General features: G+C 43.2%; 2 protein-coding genes across 2 annotated transcripts; one reads left to right on the top strand and one right to left on the bottom strand.

The window, feature by feature from the left end:
* Positions 1 to 2,177: 2,177 nt before the first annotated feature.
* Positions 2,178 to 2,606, bottom strand: LOC116376725 (transmembrane protein 100). The gene has a single exon (XM_031838109.1). It carries the CDS (start codon positions 2,604 to 2,606, stop codon positions 2,178 to 2,180), a length of 429 nt encoding a protein of 142 aa, XP_031693969.1.
* Positions 2,607 to 11,463: 8,857 nt separating this feature from the next.
* Positions 11,464 to 22,017, top strand: LOC109868784 (recoverin-like). Its single transcript, XM_031787266.1, has 4 exons — positions 11,464 to 11,575; positions 11,742 to 12,279; positions 19,526 to 19,637; positions 21,169 to 22,017. The coding sequence occupies exons 2-4, from the start codon at positions 11,899 to 11,901 to the stop codon at positions 21,255 to 21,257; spliced, it is 582 nt and encodes a 193-aa protein (XP_031643126.1). The 5' UTR covers positions 11,464 to 11,575; positions 11,742 to 11,898; the 3' UTR covers positions 21,258 to 22,017.
* The last annotated feature ends 249 nt before the right edge of the window (positions 22,018 to 22,266 follow it).

The raw sequence follows: 22,266 nt of genomic DNA, 5'->3' as shown, positions 1-22,266 counted from the left end.
GGTAAAAGACCAAGTCCATATCAAGGCAAGCACAGCTCAAATAAGCAAAGAGAAATGGCAGTCCATCATTACTTTTAAGACATGAAGGTCAATCCGGAAAATTTCAAGAACTTTGAACGTTTTTTCAAGTGCAGTCGCAAAAACCATCAAGCGCTATGATGACACTGGCTCTCATGAGGACTACCACAGGAAAGGAAGACACAGAGTTACCTCTGCTGCAGAGAATAAGTTCATTAGAGTTACCAGACTCAGAAATTGCAGCCCAGATAAATGCTTCACAGAGTTCAAGTAACAGACACATCTCAACATCTGTAACAGACACATCAACACTGTTCAGAGGAGACTGTGTGAATCAGGCCTTCATGGTCAAATTGCTGCAAATGAACCACTAGTAAAGGACACCAATAATAAGAAGAGACTTGCTTGGGCAAGAAATACTAGCAATGGACTTTAGACCGGTGGAAATGTGAGATTTTTGGTTCCAACCGCTGTGTCATTGTGAGACGCAGAGTAGGTGAACAGATGATCTCTGCATGTGTGGTTCCCACCGTGAAGCATGGCGGAGGAGGTGTGATGGTGTGGGGGTGCTTTGCTGGTGACACTGTCTGTGATTTATTTAGAATTCAAGGCACACTTAACCAGCACGGCTACCACAGCATTCTGCAGCGATACGCCATCCCATCTGGTTTGCGCTTAGTGGGACTATAATTTGTTTTTCAGCAGGACAATGGCCCAACACACCTCCAGGCTGTGTAAGGGCTATCTGACCAAGAAGGAGAGTGATGGAGTGTTGCATCAGATGATCTGGCCTCCACAATCACCCAACCACATCCCAATTGAGATTGTTTGGGATGAGTTGGACTTCAGAGTAAAGGAAAAGCAGCTAACAAGTGCTCAGAATATGTGGGAACTCCTTCAAGACTGTTGGGAAAGCATTCCAGGTGAACCTGGTTGAGAGAATACCAATAGTGTGCAAAGCTGTCATCAAGGCAAAGGATGGCAACTTTGAAGAATCTGAAATATAAAATATATTTTGATTTGTTTAACACTTGAGTACTACATGAGTCCATATGTGTTATTTCATAGTTGTGTCTTCACAATTATTATACAATGTAGAAAATAGTCAACCTAAAGAAAAATTAAATGGAATGAGTAGGTGTGTACAAACTTTTGACTGGTACTGTATATGCTGTATTCTAATCATGTACAGTATATATATTTTTCTTCTGGATTATTATTGCTAGGTATTACTACACTGTTGGAATTAGAAACACAAGCATTTCACTGCACCTACGATTACATCTGCAAATCTGTATATGTGACCAATAAACTTTGATTTGATTTGATAATGTCACGCCCTGACCTTAGAGATCCTTATTATTCTCTATGTTTCGTTAGGTCAGGATGTGACTCAGGTGGGAAAATTGTATTTCTTTGTTTTTGGCTGAGTATGGTTCCCAATCAGAGGCAGCTGTCTATCATTGTCTCTGATTGGGGATCATATTTAGGTTGTCATTTTCCTTTTGGGTTTTGTGGGATCTTGTTTTCTGTATAGTTTATTTTGCCTTACAGAACTGTGCGCTTTCATTTTTGTCATTGTTATTTTCTTTTTGGTGTCATCAATAAAAAGAACGATGTACGCCTACCACGCTGCTTCTTGGTCCGGTCATTCCACAAACGAGAGCCGTAACAGATAATGGAAATGTTATGCAATGTTTGGGCCTGTCTGACTAAATAGTGAAGAGTGACGTGCAATGGCCATGTGAAAAGTAATCTTCTAAACTACTTGCATCACATAGAAAATTGTGTTTTGTTTTCCACAGGAAACCTCTCATCGTCACACTTTCCTGTTGCATTCCACCCAGATTGAAGAGGGAGATTGAGGAGGGAAAAGAGAGAGAGAGAGAGAGAGAGAGAGAGAGAGAGAGAGAGAGAGAAAGGTCTGTTTATGTGACACCAGAACAAGAGGGGAAATAATTGACATTTACACATGGAGCCAGAGATGGTCAAATATTTTATCTTAAAGTTACTCAACCAAAATACATTTTTATGGTGTGAAACAAATTCATAACATACATATAAAACATAACTGTTCTTCTACTAATACTAAAGTGGGACAGTGTGCAACACAGCCAGACCACTATGTGCAAATAATCATCCCCTCTTTTTTTTTTTTTTTACACAGTCACAGTTTTTTTAACACTCCTCCCTCTCTCCCCTATGAGCACCACCTTTCCATCCTCCCTCTCCTCCCTCGTTATCTCTCTCCTCCCCTTCGTCAGGAAGCGAAAGCCCACCACACTGCCCACCACCCCAAAACTGATAGCCAGAACCACCAATCCCAGCCCCAGGAGGTGCGAGGTCCGACCCCCGACCTGCACTGATTGGTCCCAGATACCCAGGGCAACCACGCTTAGGCCAATTAGAGTGCCCCAAACACCAAAGGCTAGCATGCAAGAGCCACAGGACAGTTCAGCGCCCCCGGTTATCACAGTGATGCCTGCCACAGAGACAACCCCTCCTGGTAGGGTCACCATCTCTGATTTGGAGTCATAGGTCACAGCGGTGGTGGCACCTGGGAGAGCGGAGGGATCCAGGGTCTCCATCTTTGTTGTTATCTTTTAGATGTCTCTTTCGTATTGTTACTCCTTTAGTAGCTTCTGTAAATATCTCTGTTACTCCTTTAGTAGCTTCTGTAAATATCTCTGTTACTCCTTTTGTATATTTCTCTTTGCTTTGTCACTCTCTTGGCTTTGCGTCCTGTTACCAGTATTGTGTCCAGTCCTGTGCCACAAAGTAGTCAGTTAAAGCACATGGATGGAGGTGTTCATCTCGTCTAAAGTTGTTCCTATTGAATGATATGATCGTGATGCAATATAATGAAATTGATCCGTGACAACAACCAGTAACAATCCAAGATATTACATAAACAAGATCACTCTTGTCTATGTAATGCGAGGATTTTTTCTTTATTGCTTCAGGATATCTTCATATAGACGTATTTGTCTTTACAGTGTTTAAATCAGGCTATAGAAGTCCCTAAACAATATTACATGACTCTAGAGCTTTAACTCAAGCATCAAATAAAGAGAGAGAAAAAACACTGCTTTTAAAGAGAAAGAAAACTATTTAATTTGAGTGAAAATAAATACTCACCTCAGTGGCTTCCTATCATTATTGGACCAAAGAGCACATTGGTTGATGTGTAAAATGTTGGTCTGTGGACGTCCTTTACATTCATGAAAATCATTCGATTACTGAAGAGCCCAAATGTATGGGTTTTGTCATCTTCAGTAAAGGCCAAACTGTGTTGACTTTCTCTGTGGGGAGATTCTCAAGAAATGGGAGCAGACGACTCATTGCTTGTCACCTTTATCATGTGACGCCTACAAAGGCGGAGGCGGACATAGTTGTTATGATTGTTGTTATCATTTGTTTGTTTCTGCTGTTCTCTGTATTCAGGAGGAAGGTCTCGTCTGTCATTAAGCCTCATTATGACCCATTAACTGGTATTTATCTAGGACCCCTTCCTTTTTCTCTCCCTCGTTCCCTCGCTCTCTCTCTCTCTCTGAAGGTTTGGGTTGGGTCCCACCAAGGCATTGTTTGGGTAGACCTAGAGTTTGTTTTTTCTAGTTCTTAAAAGGTTTCCCTCTCCTTGTTTCCAATATCACTTCCTCTCTTTAAGTGTTCTTTCTGCACTATTCTACTGCAAAGAAATCACATTAGCAACGGTGAATTTGAGTGTGTTCATAAAAAGCTTCAGAACGTCTTTTTCCACCCCTGTGCTCATATATTTAGGTTTATAGCTGGTTATTTTGACCCTGAGGAAATGAGACTTTCTAAGTACAGTAGTACTGTTTTTAACTGTATGGAAGTTGCTTTTCAGTGTACTGCTTCTTGCGGTTTGCTACAGTCAGGAAAAATATATCAACAACCTGAATGTTGTTATCCATAAGGTACTGGGAGGTAATTTACCAATGCAGACCTGTGGAGGACGCAGATGGAGAGGTCACGGAGGTTCAGCCGTATTACCTATATGTGTCAGTAAGAACCCAGGATGATCCTCTTCCCAGGCCACAGAATGAGGCTCCCGTCTGTCTGAAAACCAGAAGACATCCCTACCACAGACAGACAGACTTTAACTGCTTGTGTAACGCAGGGGTTTCCTGGTATGGTAGCTAATACGACGGGTTACGAACAAACTCTGACATTCCCAGAAATGTGCCAATGTTGATCTGAAGCCATGAAGCACATATAATAATGCCATGTTTCCACCTGAGATTTCCCTCAGTGTTTAACCCAAAGGGCACAGACTTGTATGAATCTATCTCCACGGACCGGCACCTGTGTCTCACTGGGCCATGGCCTCGGCGGTCCTGCTCTGACTTGGGGCCAAGGCTTGGCCACTGATACTTTTCAGCCTTACATAACAATGGTTACTGTGAACATGGGTTAACACCTTTCTATGGTTAACACGTTCTCACAAAGCAACTGTCTTGATGACCCAGAGGTTGTTGATTCTGCTCTTTACAAGTCGTTGATAGTCTTCTCCTGCCTTTTCACCCCAAGTCTTTAGTGTCACACTCCTGATGGAAACAAAATAACACTACAGCCTACATGAACTTAAACACATGATGGCACACTGATGCTGGGTGGGTCTGAGGAGGAAATTCAGCATTAGAGCTGTTACTGTAAAAAATCAATTCTGTAACCGTTAGTTTCAGCAGATGCCTTTACTATCACAAAAAGGGGTTATGTCCAGTTCAGGAATCTAACACTGTGCCTGTGGGTATGTCCAGTTCAGGAATCTAACACTGGGCCTGTGGGTATGTCCAGTTCAGGAATCTAACACTGGGCCTGTGGGTTGTCCAGTTCAGGAATCTAACACTGGGCCTGTGGGTATGTCCAGTTCAGGAATCTAACACTGGGCCTGTGGGTTGTCCAGTTCAGGAATCTAACACTGGGCCTGTGGGTATGTCCAGGTCAGGAATCTAACACTGGGCCTGTGGGCAACTTCTATCTGGAGCTCAGAGAATACTGGGCAAAGGCCAGGGATTGTTTTTGTTAGGGGGTAGGGGTAGTAATTCTCTGAGTGATGGGGGTGATGGTAATTGGCTCAGACTGGAGCAGGGCGGGGCAGTGGTAATCCAATGAACAAGCTCACTGGGTATATTTATAGAGAAGAGAAAATCCTCTTTTGACAGAGTTAGATAGGAACAGATAAGAATCAGATGTAAGGGCAAATTAGGACAGGAGGAAGAGGGATGGTTATAGATGGCCTACAGTATAGGCATAGGAGGAACAAACATTGTTAACTCACACTTCCACATCAAAATAACAAAAGTTTTCTCCGGCATACTGTTATTTTACCAACCTTTGTGATTATTGAAGCAATTCGGGATCGTCCCAACCCAAATATGTAAAAGGTTGTTCTACGAATGCATTTAATGTCCTTGTGACATTGTGTGTACATTTTGATAAAAACACTCAACAGTTGGGTTACATACTGCTGTAACTAAACTAAACCATGGTAAAAATAGTCATGTGTTTTCATTCAATTCAATTAGTTGTTTTCTCTGAAATTCCCAATTTTGGCATGTCCCAAGTCAATTAACCCCAACATTTCCCCAAGTTTTCACCATCATTGTAAAGTCCTGGTTATTTAGAGTTTTTGACAAAGTCATTTCTGCAGATGATTATTTATGTCAACGGGTGTATAAGAGGCGAAGTCAGGTGCAGGAGAGTAGTGTGATGTAAAAAGGCTCACTTTTATTTTAGTCCCAAAAACGAGAGCATTACATAAATCAAACGCGCTCAAAACACGGAACATACAAAAATAAAGCTGGTAATAAAACACCACAATATCATGAAACAATTACACACAAAACATGATGGGAAACAGAGGGTCAAATACAAGTAGATTGATTGGGGAAATGAAAACCAGGTGTGTATGGAAACAAGACAAATGGAAATCGATGGAACGGCGATGGCTAGACAGTGACGTCGACTGCCGAACGAACAAGGAGAGGAGCTGACTTCGGCAGAAGTCGTGACAATTTATTTCATGTGATTCGTGAGTAACACTTGTTTTAATATGGTGAAACTATTCATTTTTTTATTAAAAGAAACATTGAGCATGATACAGTCAAATCATTGTGTAAAAGTAGGTGAGCTGGTTCTACTGTTTGGCCATTTTCTGGTGTTGTGGTGGGAAACTGAGCGAGTCGAGCATAACACGTCATAACACATCCTAACACACGTCATAACACGTCATAACACGTCATAACACATCATAACACACGTCATAACACGTCATAACACGTCATAACACCTCATAACACGTCATCACATGTCATGACACGACATAACATGTCATAACACGTCATAACACGTCAGAACACGTCATAACATGTCAGAACACGTCATAACATGTCAGAACACGTCATAACACATCAGAACACGTCAGAACACATCATAACATGTCAACCCTCTTACCCATAGCTAGATTGTTGGGGGGGGGAAGCTTGCATTCAATTGCCCCTTACTATTGAAAGGGTTAGGGTAGGACATGTAAACCTCTATATGGTGTACCAATGGTGAAGTTGCATGTAATATGGTAAGAAGGAGCATGGTGTTTGCAACGCTACAGTTGGACTTGTGTTGTTACCTATTCGTCACACAGTGGCTGTGTGGGTTCATTGTAAGTCATTTTTGGAAAATTCCTTACCTTATTACTCATAGTACAGCACAAATAAATGTGTGAGGAGGAAAGGGAGTAGGAGAAAGACAAACTACACTACCACAAGAAAAATAGAGACTTAGAGACGGAGATGGGGGTCCAGGTGGGTAGGAGTTAGTAAAGAGGGATACATGTTCCTATCACAGACAAAACAAAGACAGACAGAGTGGGAAAAGAGACAGTAATGGCTCATTTCCAACAATAATTTGTCCCAGTGTTTTCCCAAAAGGATCAGACTTTTCTGTTTCCACTTACGAAGGCCGTCACCCGTGTCTCACTGGGCCATGGCTCCAGCGGACTTGCTCTAATTTGGAGGCAAGGCCCTGGGTACTTTAAATCTGGTGCATTTACATAACAATGGCTAACTGTGAGCTTTAACACCTTCTCACAAGCAACAGTCTTGAATGATGCAGAGGTTGTTAATTATAGTCTTAGGTGTCACACTCCTGAGTGGTATACTACGAAACAAGCTAGACCTAGGGTTTTCTAAAGCTAGCCAGTCTCAGTTAGCTTCACATTCCAGCTCAGGCTTTATCCGTACCACGACGGTGAATATGTCTTGTCCCCCTGCCGCTGACGTTAGCCACAGCCTGCTCAGGCTTTATCCGTACCACGACGGTGAATATGTCTTGTCCCCCTGCCGCTAACGTTAGCCACAGCCTGCTCAGGCTTTATCCGTACCACGATGTTGAATATGTCTTGTCCCCCTGCCGCTGACGTTAGCCACAGCCTGCTCAGGCTTTATCCGTACCACAACGGTGAATATGTCTTGTCCCCCTGCCGCTAACGTTAGCCACAGCCTGCTCAGGCTTTATCCGTACCACAACGGTGAATATGTCTTGTCCCCCTGCCGCTAACGTTAGCCACAGCCTGCTGAAATCGAAGTTCAGGCTACTGTGTGAAATAGACGTGTTGAAGTGACGTCTTTATTTGATCATTAATGCCATCTTTGGTGTGCTTATCAATGCACAATAACCCTTTTCCCCCACTCCTAGCGATTAAATCATTGTATTGTCATACAAAAGTTTTACTGTGCATGAAGTTTCAAATGCATTCTCTCATTACTAAATGTGTCATTTGATAGGTATTCTAACATTACAATTTTTTTGCACAAATTTTATTTGATTAAATATTTTATTGCTCAGACATCTTCCTCAAATGAAGGGGGGGAGGATGACGCAATCTTTGAGAGAGGGAGAGAATCTGATTTAATTGGTCCTCATCTCGCAGCTCAGACACATCATTCAGGAGAAATCGAGTTAACCTGTCCCTGAGCAGGTTCGTTTTGAAGGATTTGTTGCCATAGAAATGTAACTGGCTAAAAGGAGAGCCATGTTCGTGGTGCCGGTTATCCCGAGTTGAACTCAGACTTGACCAAAGTTACCTCGATAACTCCTCAAACCTGATTTGTAGTATAGGACTCTGATGGAAACACAACACTAGAGCTGACATTAACATAAAACACTGATGGTCCACTGGTGTGAGGGTAAGTCTCAATAGAAAAGTACCATATGGGACTTACAGGGCGTTACAGCAATAATTCTGTCAAAACAAACACTTAAAGAAGGGAAGGACATGTTAAGAGATTTACAGTAGCAGTCACAAGTTTGGACACACCTACTCATTCCAGGGTTTTATTTTATTTTACTATTTTCTACATAGAAACTATGAAATCAGAAACTATGAAATAACACATATGAAATAATGTAGTAACCAAAAAAAGTGTTAAACAAATTAAAATATATTTTATATTTGAGATTATTCAAAGTTGCCACCTTTTGCCTTGATGACAGCTTGCACACTCTTGGCATTCCCTCAACCAGCTTCATGAAGTAGTCACCTGAATGCATGTCAATGAACAGGTGTGCCTTGTTGAAAGTTAATTTGTGGAATTTCTTTCCTTCTTAATGCGTTGGAGCTAATCAGTTGTGTTGTGAAAAGGTAGGGGGAAAATTTCAAGTGCAGTTGAAAAAAACAGCAAACTCTATGATGAAACTGGCTCTCATGAGGACCGCCACAGGAAAGGAAGACCCAGAGTTACCTCTGCTGCAGAGGATAACTTCATTAGATTTACCAGCCTCAGAAATTATAGCCCAAATAAATGCTTCACAGAATTCAAGTAACAGATACATCTCAACATCAACTGTTCAGAGGAGACTGTGTGAATCAGGCCTTCATGGTCAAATTGCTGCAAAGAAACCACTACTAATGGACATTAGACCGATAAATCTGTCCTTTGGTTTGATGAGTCCAAATGTGTGATTTTTGGTTCCAACCGCCGTGTCTTTGTGAGACGCGGAGTAGGTGAACGGATGATCTCCGCATGTGTGGTTCCCACTGTAAAGCAGGGAGGAGGAGGTGCTATGGTGTGGGGGTGCTTTGCTGGTGACACTGTCTGTGATTTATTTAGAATTCAAGGGATACTTCACCAGCATGGCTACCACAGCATTCTTCAGCGATATGCCTTCGCATCTGGTTTGCGCTTAGTGGGACTATCATTTGTTTTTCAACAGGACAATGACCCAACACACCTCCAGGCTGTGTAAGGGCTATCTGACCAAGAAGGAGAATGATGGAGTGTTTCGTCAGATGACCTAGCCTCCACAATCACCCGACCTCAACCCAATTGAGATGGTTTGGGATGAGTTGGACCGCAAAGTGAAGGAATAGCAGCCAACAAGTGCTCAGCATCTGTGGGAACTCCTTCAAGACTGTTGGAAAAGCATTTCAGATGAAGCTGGTTGAGAGAATGCAAATAAAATATATAATATATTTGGATTTGTCCAACACTTTTTTGGTTACTACATGATTCCATATGTGTTATTTCATAGTTTTGATGTCTTCACTATTATTCTACAATGTAGGAAATATTAACAATAAAGAAAACCCTTGAATGAGTACCCGTGACCAAACTTTTGACTGGTACTGTATGTTTACACTTTGTGTAGAGACAAAACAAAGGCATGATGAGAGACAAGCCAGAGAGAGGATAAACATCTAGGAGCCGAGCTTCCTGGAAAAGCATGTGCAGGATGGAGAGAAAGAGACAAGGTGGGGGAGACAGAGAGGGGACAAAAAAGGGAAGGGGACAAAGTGGATGTGACAGAAAGGGGACAGAAGGAGACAAGGTGGAGGAGAGGAATGAGAGAAGTGGTACAGAGGGGGAGGATGAGGGGACAGAATAAAACAAGTGAAGGGGACAGGAGCAGGGAGGAGATGGATAGGATGGAGTAGCAGAGAACGAAAGGGCCAGATGTAAAGGAGGAAAGTGGACAGAGAGAGGGGTGAAGGAGGAAAGTGGACAGAGAGAGGGGTGAAGGAGGAAAGAGGACAGAGAGAGGGGTGAAGGAGGAAAGAGGACAGAGAGAGGGGTGAAGGAGGAAAGAGGACAGAGAGAGGGGTGAAGGAGGAAAGAGGACAGAGAGAGGGGTGAAGGAGGAAAGAGGACAAAGAGAGGGGTGAAGGAGGAAAGAGGACAAAGAGAGGGGTGAAGGAGGAAAGAGGACAAAGAGAGGGGTGAAGGAGGAAAGAGACAGAGACATTAAGAAGGGAAGGGGACATGGATGTGAAGGAGGAAAGGGTACAGAGACAGAGAGGTGAAGGGCGGAAAGGGACAGAGATGGGGTGAAGGAGGGAATGAGGCAGAGAGGTGAAGGAAGGAAGTGGCCAGCGGCAACTGAACTTCCTATAAAAGGCCTGTACAGATGGCTGTTTTATAATTAGGAGGACCTGCTCAGCTAAACCCATTTAAGTGTCTTTACTAGAACATACAGACCCGAAACCTTAATCAACTATCACTTACTTTAATTGTCTTAAAATAGAGAATAGTAATTTACTAGTGTGACCAATCAGACTTGTGTCCTCCACCATGATGCTTGAAACTGGTGTCAGACTTATTTTTTGCTTTACATAATAGACTAGAAACTGGTTCAGACAACTTCAGTTTTTGCTCAACAGATGAATATAGCACTCATTGTTACAACTAACAATCTTATACTGTAACGATCTTCATCTTCATGGGATGAGGAGTAGGAAGGATCGGACCAAAACGCAGCGTGGTAAGTGTCTATGATTATTTATTATACCAGAACACGAAAATACAAAATAACAAAGTGAATGTAAGAAATGAAAATCGAAACAGTCCTGAAAGGTGAAAACACAAAACAACAACCCACAAACACCAGGTGAGAAAAGGCTACCAAAGTAGGGTTCTCAATCAGAGACAACAATAGACAGCTGCCTCTGATTGGGAACCATACCAGGCCAAACACATAGAACAGAAAACATAGAAACACAACATAGAATGCCCACCCCAACTCACGCCCCGACCAAACCAAAATAGAGACATAAAAAGGAACTAAGGTCAGGGCGTGACATATAGTGTCTCTATGATGATCCAATGTTTCTCCTGGCTAGGTCATGCGGTAATAACCAAGCAAAGACAAATTCTCACTTGAAGTCTCGTACCTAACTTATACTTTCAAGTAAATCCTGCATTGATTTTTATTAGGTTTGAGTTACGTACACGTATCTAAAGTCAGGATTAGGCTCTTATTGAGAAATTAAATCTCTAATGATAACAGGGCCTTGGCCGACACACAGACCAACAAGAATAAAGACGGGTTGGCAAAAGAGAATATGGAAACTAAAGTTAATTTGAGTGAAAGCTCAGACACCTTAAATCCTGAATTAACTGAATTAACCCAGTCGCCAAAGGTAGCACTCTAATTCCACCCCCCTCCTTCCCTACTCCATCTATCTATCTACGTCACCCATCAGAATGACAACAGTTCATCCCTAACACATCACTTCATACTCTCTCTACTGCTGACACAGGTAAGTCATGTCTCTTTGCTCTGCCTCCCTCTCTGTTCTTTCTCCCTGGTAGTGAAGGCTTTTGTTGATGTATGGTTCCTAGTGGTACACTGGGTAACACTTCAGTCATTGTAGAGATCTGATTGTGCTGTGCTTGTTGGACAATATCTATTTGTAACTATTTCAGGAATCTTTTGAACGGGACAGCTGAGTCAACGTAAGGAAAGGAAGATCCACAGTAACAGAGGATTTTACCCAAACAAAAGACGGATCGGTGACTCAAAAAGGCACTACTTCAGAGAGCCTTCGACCATAACCCAGAGATCCCAGTACAGGCTAATACGATGGGGAACGCCAAGAGCAGTGCTATTTCCAAGGAGATCCTGGAGGACCTGAAGCTCAACACCAAGTTCACGGAGAATGAGTTGTGCCAGTGGTACGAGAACTTCCAGAAGCAGTGTCCCACCGGACGCATCTCGCCAGAGGAGTTCGAGACGATCTACGCGCGCTTCTTCCCCGATAGCGAAGCCAAGACCTACGCTCAGCATGTGTTCCGTTCATTCGACACCAACGAGGACGGCACTCTGGACTTCAAGGAATACATCATTGCACTGCACATGACCTCCAGTGGGAAGACGACGAGGAAGCTGGAGTGGGCCTTCTCACTGTTCGACGTGGACAAGAACGGATACATCACCAAGACAGAAGTGGAAGTCATCTGCCAGGTGAGAGATCAAGGAAGGATTAGAACCTTGAACCACTTGGTAGGAGAACCTTCTTACAACAACAATCAATGATGGTGATGATCATTTTGAAGATGGGACAAGGGGAAATTTGTGGACATAGACATACAAAGGAGCAGATGTTTCTACCATTTACAGTATGTGGGTCACCTCCAAATTGACAAAAAAATTAATAATAGCCATAACATTTTTTGAGACTTTTTTAGGAGAACAAATGATGGAGTTCTGGGAATATGGCTTTTCTTAAATGTAGGTCCTGTCTATATATTGTATATCATCAGAAGTCAGTCAATGGCCAAAAGTGACCTTTTCCTCGGTCTGTAGGTCCCATTGGAGGCTGCTGAGGGGAGGACGGCTCACAATAATCAAATCAAACTTTAATTGTCACATGCACCCAAATACAACTTACCGTGAAATGCTTACTTACAAGCCCTTAACCAACAATGCAGTTCAAGAAAGAGTTAAGACCATTTTTACCAAACTAAAGTTAAAAATAATAAAAAGTAACACAATAAAATAACAATAACGGGGCTATATACAGGGGGTACTGGTACCGAGTCAATGTGCCGGGGTACAGGTTAGTTGAGGTAATTTGTACATGTAGATAGGAGTGGCTGGAAAGGAGTTAATGGAATGGCACCATAAACATGGAAACCATGTGTTTGACGTATTTGATGCCATTCCACCTAGTCCGCTCCAGCCATTACAACGAGCCCGTCCTCCCCAATTAAGGTGCAACCAACCTCCTGCAGTAGGTTCCAGTCCTAATCATCAATTAGCTAATGTAGAGCTCTTGCCCATTTCAGCCACCCAATCCTTCCTGATAATCCACAAGATTAATGATTTAGCATCCAGAAAATGTAGGCTACTGTACTTACTGTGGTCCCCATGCTTCTGTGCTTATTCAGGGCCTAAAGTATGTAGTCTGTAGATAATCAACTAACAAAGTAACACACATAACCAATTATGGCTGCGTTTAGATAAGGATATATATTTTTTTTTTCAGATATTTTTTCCTCTAATTGGTATTTTGACCAATCAGATCAGCTCTGAAAAAGAGCATATCTGATGTGATTGGTCAAAAGACCAATTGGTGTAAAAAAGTTTATAATTGGGCTGCCTTTGTGAACACAGCCCATGTTGTCTAGAACAGGGTTTCTCAACTTAACCCCCTGTATGCAGTTGATTTTTTTGTTTACCAATTACTCCCATTAACAAAGATTAGTTGAATTGGCAGACCACCATTTGTCTTAATATAGTAGTTCTAAAATAGTTTACTCTCAACGTCATTTATCTCATTGGTTCTAAGGGGATACATTAATTAGCATCTTAGGCAGTGTTTACACAGGCAGCCCAATTCTGATCTTTTTCACACTAATTTGTATTCTTTTTACAGCAGATCTTTTTCAGAGCCTATACTGAAATTAAAGATCAGAATTGGGTTGCCTGTGTAAACGCAGCCTAAGTGATGCTGAGCTGGAGTGAAATCCAGCATACCTAGTGGGTGTCCTGGCCCAGGATCAATGTTGAGCAACACTGGCCAAGACCAAGTGTCATTTCTATCAACCTTTTTCTATCCCAGCTGCAACCTTTAGGGCAGAGTCAACCAACGTAACACATTGAGACGATAGTTTTTAGAGGTGTCTGGTTGAGGTTGATATTGTGATGGCATCTCTTTCGGTGTTGATACACATATTAGCTCAGAAAAGTGAACATGGGTGTTGTGGGGGAAAATAGGTGGTTAAATAGCCGGTTGCTGTGAAAAAGTAACACCTCTATACTTTCAATGCATTTTTCCCAAACGGTGGACAAACTGTCGTGCACAAAAACGTGTTTACTTGCGTTTACATCCCACTACACTACTGTAGATAGATAAGTAGACGTGTAGGAGTGGCTGTGAGAACTGTGCAGGAAGTTTCTTAGTTAACAATAATCTTAATCATCAAATCTGTCCAAGCTGTGGGTTTAGACTGAGAGACAGGGACCGGGCAGGCCAGGCTGTGGGTTTAGACTGAGAGACAGGGACCGGGCAGGCCAGGCTGTGGGTTTAGACTGAGAGACAGGGACCGGGCAGGCCAGGCTGTGGGTTTAGACTGAGAGACAGGGACCGGGCAGGCCAGGCTGTGGGTTTAGACTGAGAGACAGGGACCGGGCAGGCCAGGCTGTGGGTTTAGACTGAGAGACAGGGACCGGGCAGGCCAGGCTGTGGGTTTAGACTGAGAGACAGGGACCGGGCAGGCCAGGCTGTGGGTTTAGACTGAGAGACAGGGACCGGGCAGGCCAGGCTGTGGGTTTAGACTGAGAGACAGGGACCGGACAGGCCAGGCTGTGGGTTTAGACTGAGAGACAGGGACCGGGCAGGCCAGGCTGTGGGTTTAGACTGAGAGACAGGGACCGGGCAGGCCAGGCTGTGGGTTTAGACTGAGAGACAGGGACCGGGCAGGCCAGGCTGTGGGTTTAGACTGAGAGACAGGGACCGGGCAGGCCAGGCTGTGGGTTTAGACTGAGAGACAGGGACCGGACAGGCCAGGCTGTGGGTTTAGACTGAGAGACAGGGACCGGGCAGGCCAGGCTGTGGGTTTAGACTGAGAGACAGGGACCGGACAGGCCAGGCTGTGGGTTTAGACTGAGAGACAGGGACCGGGCAGGCCAGGCTGTGGGTTTAGACTGAGAGACAGGGACCGGGCAGGCCAGGCTGTGGGTTTAGACTGAGAGACAGGGACCGGGCAGGCCAGGCTGTGGGTTTAGACTGAGAGACAGGGACCGGGCAGGCCTGGCTGTGGGTTTAGACTGAGAGACAGGGACCGGGCAGGCCAGGCTGTGGGTTTAGACTGAGAGACAGGGACCGGGCAGGCCTGGCTGTGGGTTTAGACTGAGAGACAGGGACCGGGCAGGCCAGGCTGTGGGTTTAGACTGAGAGACAGGGACCGGGCAGGCCAGGCTGTGGGTTTAGACTGAGAGACAGGGACCGGGCAGGCCAGGCTGTGGGTTTAGACTGAGAGACAGGGACCGGGCAGGCCTGGCTGTGGGTTTAGACTGAGAGACAGGGACCGGGCAGGCCAGGCTGTGGGTTTAGACTGAGAGACAGGGACCGGGCAGGCCAGGCTGTGGGTTTAGACTGAGAGACAGGGACCGGGCAGGCCAGGCTGTGGGTTTAGACTGAGAGACAGGGACCGGGCAGGCTGGGCTGTGGGTTTAGACTGAGAGACAGGCCAGGCTGTGGGTTTAGACTGAGAGACAGGGACCGGGCAGGCTGTGGGTTTAGACTGAGAGACAGGGACCGGGCAGGCTGTGGGTTTAGACTGAGAGACAGGGACCGGGCAGGCCAGGCTCATGGGCAAATTGGGAGGGATGGGGAGGTAAATAGTGTCCAGTACCTTTGCCCTGAGATGAGCCTGTCAATTTCAATTCAATTCAAGGGGCTTTATTGCCATGGGAAACATGTGTTAACATTGCCAAAGCAAGTGAGGTAGATAATATACAAAATAAACAATAAAAATCAACAGTAAACATTACACATACAGCCTGTCTCTGTCTGTCTTTCTGTCTGTCCCTGGCAGATTGCCAGTGGGCATGTATAGCACCACCTCTCCCCAGTGCTACTGTACCGTACTGGCACCAAAATGTGTTTATTCTCCGTCAAGATTATAGTTGTCAGGGCAACGGGGAACTGGCTGTACTATATAGGTTGTACTGAATAGCCTGCCAAGCCAATCCCCCTATGGTAAAAGTTGGCTTTAGGCACAGATCTAGGATCATTTCACCCAATCTCAATCTAGGATTATAGGCCTAGGGGGTAAAACACTAAATTAACCTTAGGAAATACTCAGCCTAAACCAAACAGGGAGGGAGGGAGGGGGGGAGGGAGGGGGGAAAAGAAGGAGGACATCTTGGTGTTTGGCCTATGGCCTGGGTCTTGGCGATAATCCACGTTAATCTGGATGTTTTAAGTGTGAGAGATGAGTGGTTCCTGTCTCTATGTGGGTCACAGCTTTAAGGCCTGACTCTAAAGTTACACTCAGATGGCCCCTGATTGACTATTGACTTTAATGTGGATCATTTACATCATAGGTCTAGAATCTGTTATTACAGTGGATTTATTAGATTTTGATTATCATTACATAATCACCTAATTTCGAAATAGCACTTGATTGGCCAAATAGCCAATGATATGAATGTAATACATACTGCAGGTCATTCCTTTATGCAGGTGTCATCACCTGCCCTACAAACCAAAAGAGCAGTAACTGCATGCTTTGTCACCTGGAAAAATATCCTGCCTCCACTGTGTTGTGTTTTGGAGAAAATGGGGGGGTCATAATTGCAGTAATTGGAAAACGTTACTGTGAAACCAAGGACAGAAAGCAGTAACAACAATCACTCAAGTCTGCTTTTTTCCTTGGCTTCACTGAGCTTTGGGCTGTGGTTACTACTACAGTATATGACACATACAAATACTCTACATAGCCAAAAGTATGTGGACACGTGCTCGTCGAACATCTCATTCCAAGATCATGGAGTTGGACCCCTCTTTGCTGCTATACCAGCCTCCACTCTTCTGGGAAGGCTTTCAACGAGATGTTGGAACATTGCTGCTGGGACTTGCTTTCATTCAGCCACAATAGCATTTGTGAGGTCGGGCACTGATGTTGGTGTTTGATGGGGTTGAGGTCAGGGCTCTATGCAGGCCAGTCAATTTCTTCCACACCGATCTTGACATTTCTGGATGGACCTCGCTTTGTGCACGGGGGCATTGTTGTGCTGAAACAGGAAACGGCCTTCCCCAAACTGTTGCCACAAAGCACAGAATCATATAGAATGTCATTGTATGCTGTAGAATTAAGATAGTTCCAGTGAAGGGAAATCTTAATTCTAAGGGGCCTAGCCCAAACCATGAAACAGCCCCAGACCATTAGTCCTCATCCACCAAACTTTACAGTTGGCACTATGCATTCGAGCAGGTAATGTTCTCCTAGCATCCACTAAACACAGATTCTTCCATCAGACTGCCAGATGGTGAAGCGTGGTTCATCACTCCAGAGAACGCGTTTCCACCTCTCCAGAGTCCAATGGCGGCGAACTTTACACCACTCCAGCTGATGCTTGGCATTGCGCATGGTGATCTTAGGCTTGTGTGCGGCTCCACGACCATGGAAACCCATTTCATGAAGCTTCCGACAAACGTTGCTTCCAGATGCAGTTTTGAACTCGGTAGTGAGTGTTGCAACTGAGGGCAGACCATTATTACGCACGATGTGCTTCAGCACTAGCCGGTCCCGTTCTGTGAGCTTGTGTGGCCTACCACTTTGTGGCTGAACCCTTGTTGCTCCTAGACGTTTCCACCTCACAATAACACCACTTACAGTTGACCGGGGCAGCTCTATAGGCTAGACATTTTATGAACTGACTTGTTGGAAAGGTGGCATCCTATGACGGTGCCACGGTGAAAGTTATTGAGCTCTTCAGTTGGGCCAATCTACTGCCAATGTTTGTATATAGAGATTGCATGGCTCTGGCTCGATTTTATATACCTGTCAGCAACGGGTGTCGCTGAAATAGTCGTGTAGTGTAGTGTAGTGTAAATCTATGAACACAAGTTTGTGTAAAAAATCAATTGTCGTGGAAAACTATTCCAGTGGGTGTACCAAGCAAGAAGGCTGAACCCTGTCTAGGGCCAAAGGTCATGTCAGATGTCAGGGTCAATATGATTAAAAAATAACCTCACAGTAAGACAACACATAACCAAAACTCCAATTATCTGCCTACAATTCACTTGGCTGGACAATTTTTTAAACTTTGAAGTCATTTTTCTCAGTTTCATTCTATAAGCAGTTACTGCTCTTGTGCTTGGTAGGGCAGAACACATATCTGACTCAGGGAGCTGAATATGATGTGTCCCAGGAGGTTTTCTAAACATCCATTCAATTAAAGTAGGTCAAATCTTTAAATAATGTGGCCAAATTGATGTAGTTCCAAAGATAATGTAAGTGAAAGTGAATATTAGAAAAGACAAGACAAGCTAACTGGTAAACAATGACACACAGGAATGGTCAAATGGCTTCCTCTAGTGGTCAAATGGGTTCCTCTAGTGGTCAGATGGGTTCCTCTAGTGGTCAAATGGGTTACTCTAGTGGTCAAATGGGTTCCTCTAGTGGTCAGATGGGTTCCTCTAGTGGTCAGATGGGTTCCTCTAGTGGTCAGATGGGTTCCTCTAGTGGTCAGATGGGTTCCTCTAGTGGTCAAATGGGTTCCTCTAGTGGTCAGATGGGTAACTCTAGTGGTCAGATGGGTTCTTCTAGTGGTCAGATGGGTTCATCTAGTGGTCAAATGGGTTCCTCTAGTGGTCAGATGGGTTACTCTAGTGGTCAGATGGGTTCCTATAGTGGTCAAATGGGTTCCTCTAGTGGTCAGATGGGTTCCTCTAGTGGTCAGATGGGTTCCTCTAGTGGTTAAATGGGTGCCTCTAGTGGTCAGAAGGGTTACTCTAGTGGTCAAATGGGTTCCTCTAGTGGTCAGATGGGTTCCTCTAGTGGTCAAATGGGTTCCTCTAGTGGTCAGATGGGTTACTCTAGTGGTCAAATGGGTTCCTCTAGTGGTCAGATGGGTTCCCTTCAGACGAGCTGTAAAAAACATGTATTGGGCATTGCAAGGCACCAACCAATGTTAAGGCTATGATGGGAGGCTGCAGGCACCAACTAAATGATACTGTAACTACATGTAAACGGTTGTCAGCAGATCATATGTCATATACAGTATTCTGAACTTGTATATACAGTACCCGTCAAAAGTTGGGACACATATGCCAAGAGTGTGCAAAGCTGTCATCAAGGCGAAGGGTGGATACTTTGAAGAATATAAAATATAAAATATATCTTGATTTGTTTAATAAACACTTTTTTGATTTCTACATAATTCCGTATGTGTTATTTCATAGTTGTGATGTCTTCACTATTATTCTACAATGTAGAAAATAGTACAAATAAAGAAAAACCCTGGAATGAGCAGATGTGTCCAAACATTTGATTAGTACTGTATATACATCATGTAAAATAAGTCTATGCAGTCTTACTTGATCTGTTCCCCTACCACCTCTCTCTCTCTCTCTCTCTCAACCCCTACCCCCCCTTTCTTCTCTCTCTCTCCCCCTACCCCCTATTTCCTCTCTCTCTCTCTCTCTCTCTCTCTCTCTCACTCTCACTCACTCACTCACTCACTCACTCACTCTCAGGCCATCTTTAAACTAATCCCCAAGGAAGATCTGCCCAAGTTACCGGCCGACGAGAATACACCAGAGAAGAGAGCCAACAAACTGTGGGGATACTTTGAGAAACCAGACAACGGTAAGAGACAAACACACAGACATGCATGCACGCACACCCAAACACATTCACGCACAAACACACGCACAAACGCACGCACAAACACATACACACACAGTAGGTTGTTGTGACTTGCGTTGTTGTGGTAATGAGAGGAAAGGTTTTATGTCATTATGTTCTTTGCTCAGCAGCTGTCGGACGTCCGTCCAGCTTACATAGATTACATTGTTCATCATGTGATTTCTTACAGGAGAGTTGCCCTTTAGTTTAAGGGTATGCACACACAGTAGCCACCTGGGGATTCACTCCCTACCAAAACATGGCTTTTTCCACAGAACATTTTTCATCTCATTGAACCAAATGCAAAGACACACAGTATGTAATGTTGAAGAACTACTGACAGATGGTATATACAGTACACATACAGTATGTAATGTTGAAGAACTACTGACAGATGGTATATACAGTACACATACAGTATGTAATGTTGAAGAACTACTGACAGATGGTATATGCAGTACACATACAGTATGTAATGTTGAAGAACTACTGACAGATGGTATATGCAGTACACATACAGTATGTACTGTTGAAGAACTACTGACAGATGGTATATGCAGTACACATACAGTATGTACTGTTGAAGAACTACTGACAGATGGTATATACAGTACACATACAGTATGTAATGTTGAAGAACTACTGACAGATGCTATATACAGTACACATAGAGTATGTAATGTTGAAGAACTACTGACAGATGGTATATGCAGTACACATACAGTATGTAATGTTGAAGAACTACTGACAGATGGTATATGCAGTACACATACAGTATGTAATGTTGAAGAACTACTGACAGATGGTATATACAGTACACATACAGTATGTAATGTTGAAGAACTACTGACAGATGGTATATGCAGTACACATACAGTATGTAATGTTGAAGAACTACTGACAGATGGTATATGCAGTACACATACAGTATGTAATGTTGAAGAACTACTGACAGATGGTATATACAGTACACATACAGTATGTAATGTTGAAGAACTACTGACAGATGGTATATGCAGTACACATACAGTATGTACTGTTGAAGAACTACTGACAGATGGTATATACAGTACACATACAGTATGTACTGTTGAATAACTACTGACAGATGGTATATACAGTACACATACAGTATGTAATGTTGAAGAACTACTGACAGATGGTATATACAGTACACATACAGTATGTAATGTTGAAGAACTACTGACAGGTGGTATATACAGTACACATACAGTATGTACTGTTGAAGAACTACTGACAGATGGTATATACAGTACACATACAGTATGTACTGTTGAACTACTGACAGATGGTATATACAGTACACATACAGTATGTACTGTTGAAGAACTACTGACAGATGGTATATACAGTACACATACAGTATGTAATGTTGAAGAACTACTGACAGATGGTATATGCAGTACACATACAGTATGGAGTCAAACACTAATCATTTTACAATTTCTCTCTGTCGCTCTCTCTCTCTCAGACCGGTTGGCAGAGGGAGAGTTCATCAAGGGGGTGACCGAGAACGAAAACGCCATGCGTCTCATCCACTACGAACCCATCGCTGACTAGTCATCCCTTCTTCTTTCCCTCTTTCTCCTTCACACACTATTTCTTCCTCTCCTCCTCTTTGTCATTGTATTCTAGTGTTCTGTCTTTCTCTTCTGTGTAAATACTCTTGTATGGCGGTGTCTTAATTGTCTTCACTGTACCTTCTGAGAAAGTAGGGGTTTATGTTGGTTATAGTATACATGTCTGTCTGTGCATGTATGTCTATTGGGTTGAGGCTGTTTTATGAAGGTAGGTGTGATAAATATGAAGGTAGATGGCCACTATTGTAATTAGTGTTTGTTGCAATATTAACACGACAGAAAAATTGAGGCACAAGTATATTTATTTGGTTGTATATTGATACAACATCCCTGCTAAATGCTGTTTTCTTATCAGATTTAAATTACAATAGCTTTTTGGTACTGTGAGATGATTGTGAAAAAGTAATGGTGGTCTAGTGTTTTGCAGTGTCCTGAATACTCATGGACTTGAGCATTTGGTAACCATTGTTCATTCTATACATTTCATTATTCTAAGAAGCTCTAAATGGTGTTGCTGTAGAAGGAAATTTGAAGTGTGTAAATGTGATAAATGATAACAGTTCAGACACAGGTATTTGGGAAAAGAAAAGATTGAAAATCTGTAGAATAACAAACCTTTTTCTCCATTAGGAATTTGCATGGTTGTGATGGTGGCTTTTAGATTTTATCCTGCAATTAGCTTATTGTTTTAATCAAAGAGTTATACGCTGCATATGGTGGATTAAAGCTTTTCTCATAAATTCTGTGTATTGCAAATCATTTTGTGTGTGTGTGTGTGTGTCCTTGATGTCCCACAAATTAGTCCGTGACCTAAAAATAGTCTGTTTTCTGTAAGAATAGTAAGGTTTCTATATGGTTCCTATTGTCCAAACAGTGACTTCATGTATTCAAATATGTGATTCACAAACAAAGGACAAGGGTCTTACGTTTTTGATCATATTTACAGATGGATTTTCTGACGACATGAAAATATGTGTGTGTATTATAAT

Source organism: Oncorhynchus kisutch, linkage group LG13 (assembly GCF_002021735.2).
Source record: "Oncorhynchus kisutch isolate 150728-3 linkage group LG13, Okis_V2, whole genome shotgun sequence".
NCBI lineage: Eukaryota > Metazoa > Chordata > Actinopteri > Salmoniformes > Salmonidae > Oncorhynchus > Oncorhynchus kisutch.
Note: the sequence above shows the minus strand (reverse complement) of the source record. Positions and strands in the feature narration are given on the sequence as shown.

Coding starts and splice junctions, on each gene's coding strand:
- LOC109868784 (XM_031787266.1), top strand. CDS start 11,899: ATGGGGAACGCCAAGAGCAGTGCTATTTCCAAGGAGATCCTGGAGGAC. Junction 12,280..19,525: donor AAGTGGAAGTCATCTGCCAG/GTGAGAGATCAA, acceptor ACTCACTCTCAG/GCCATCTTTAAACTAATCCC. Junction 19,638..21,168: donor CTTTGAGAAACCAGACAACG/GTAAGAGACAAA, acceptor TCTCTCTCTCAG/ACCGGTTGGCAGAGGGAGAG.
- LOC116376725 (XM_031838109.1), bottom strand. CDS start 2,606: ATGGAGACCCTGGATCCCTCCGCTCTCCCAGGTGCCACCACCGCTGTG.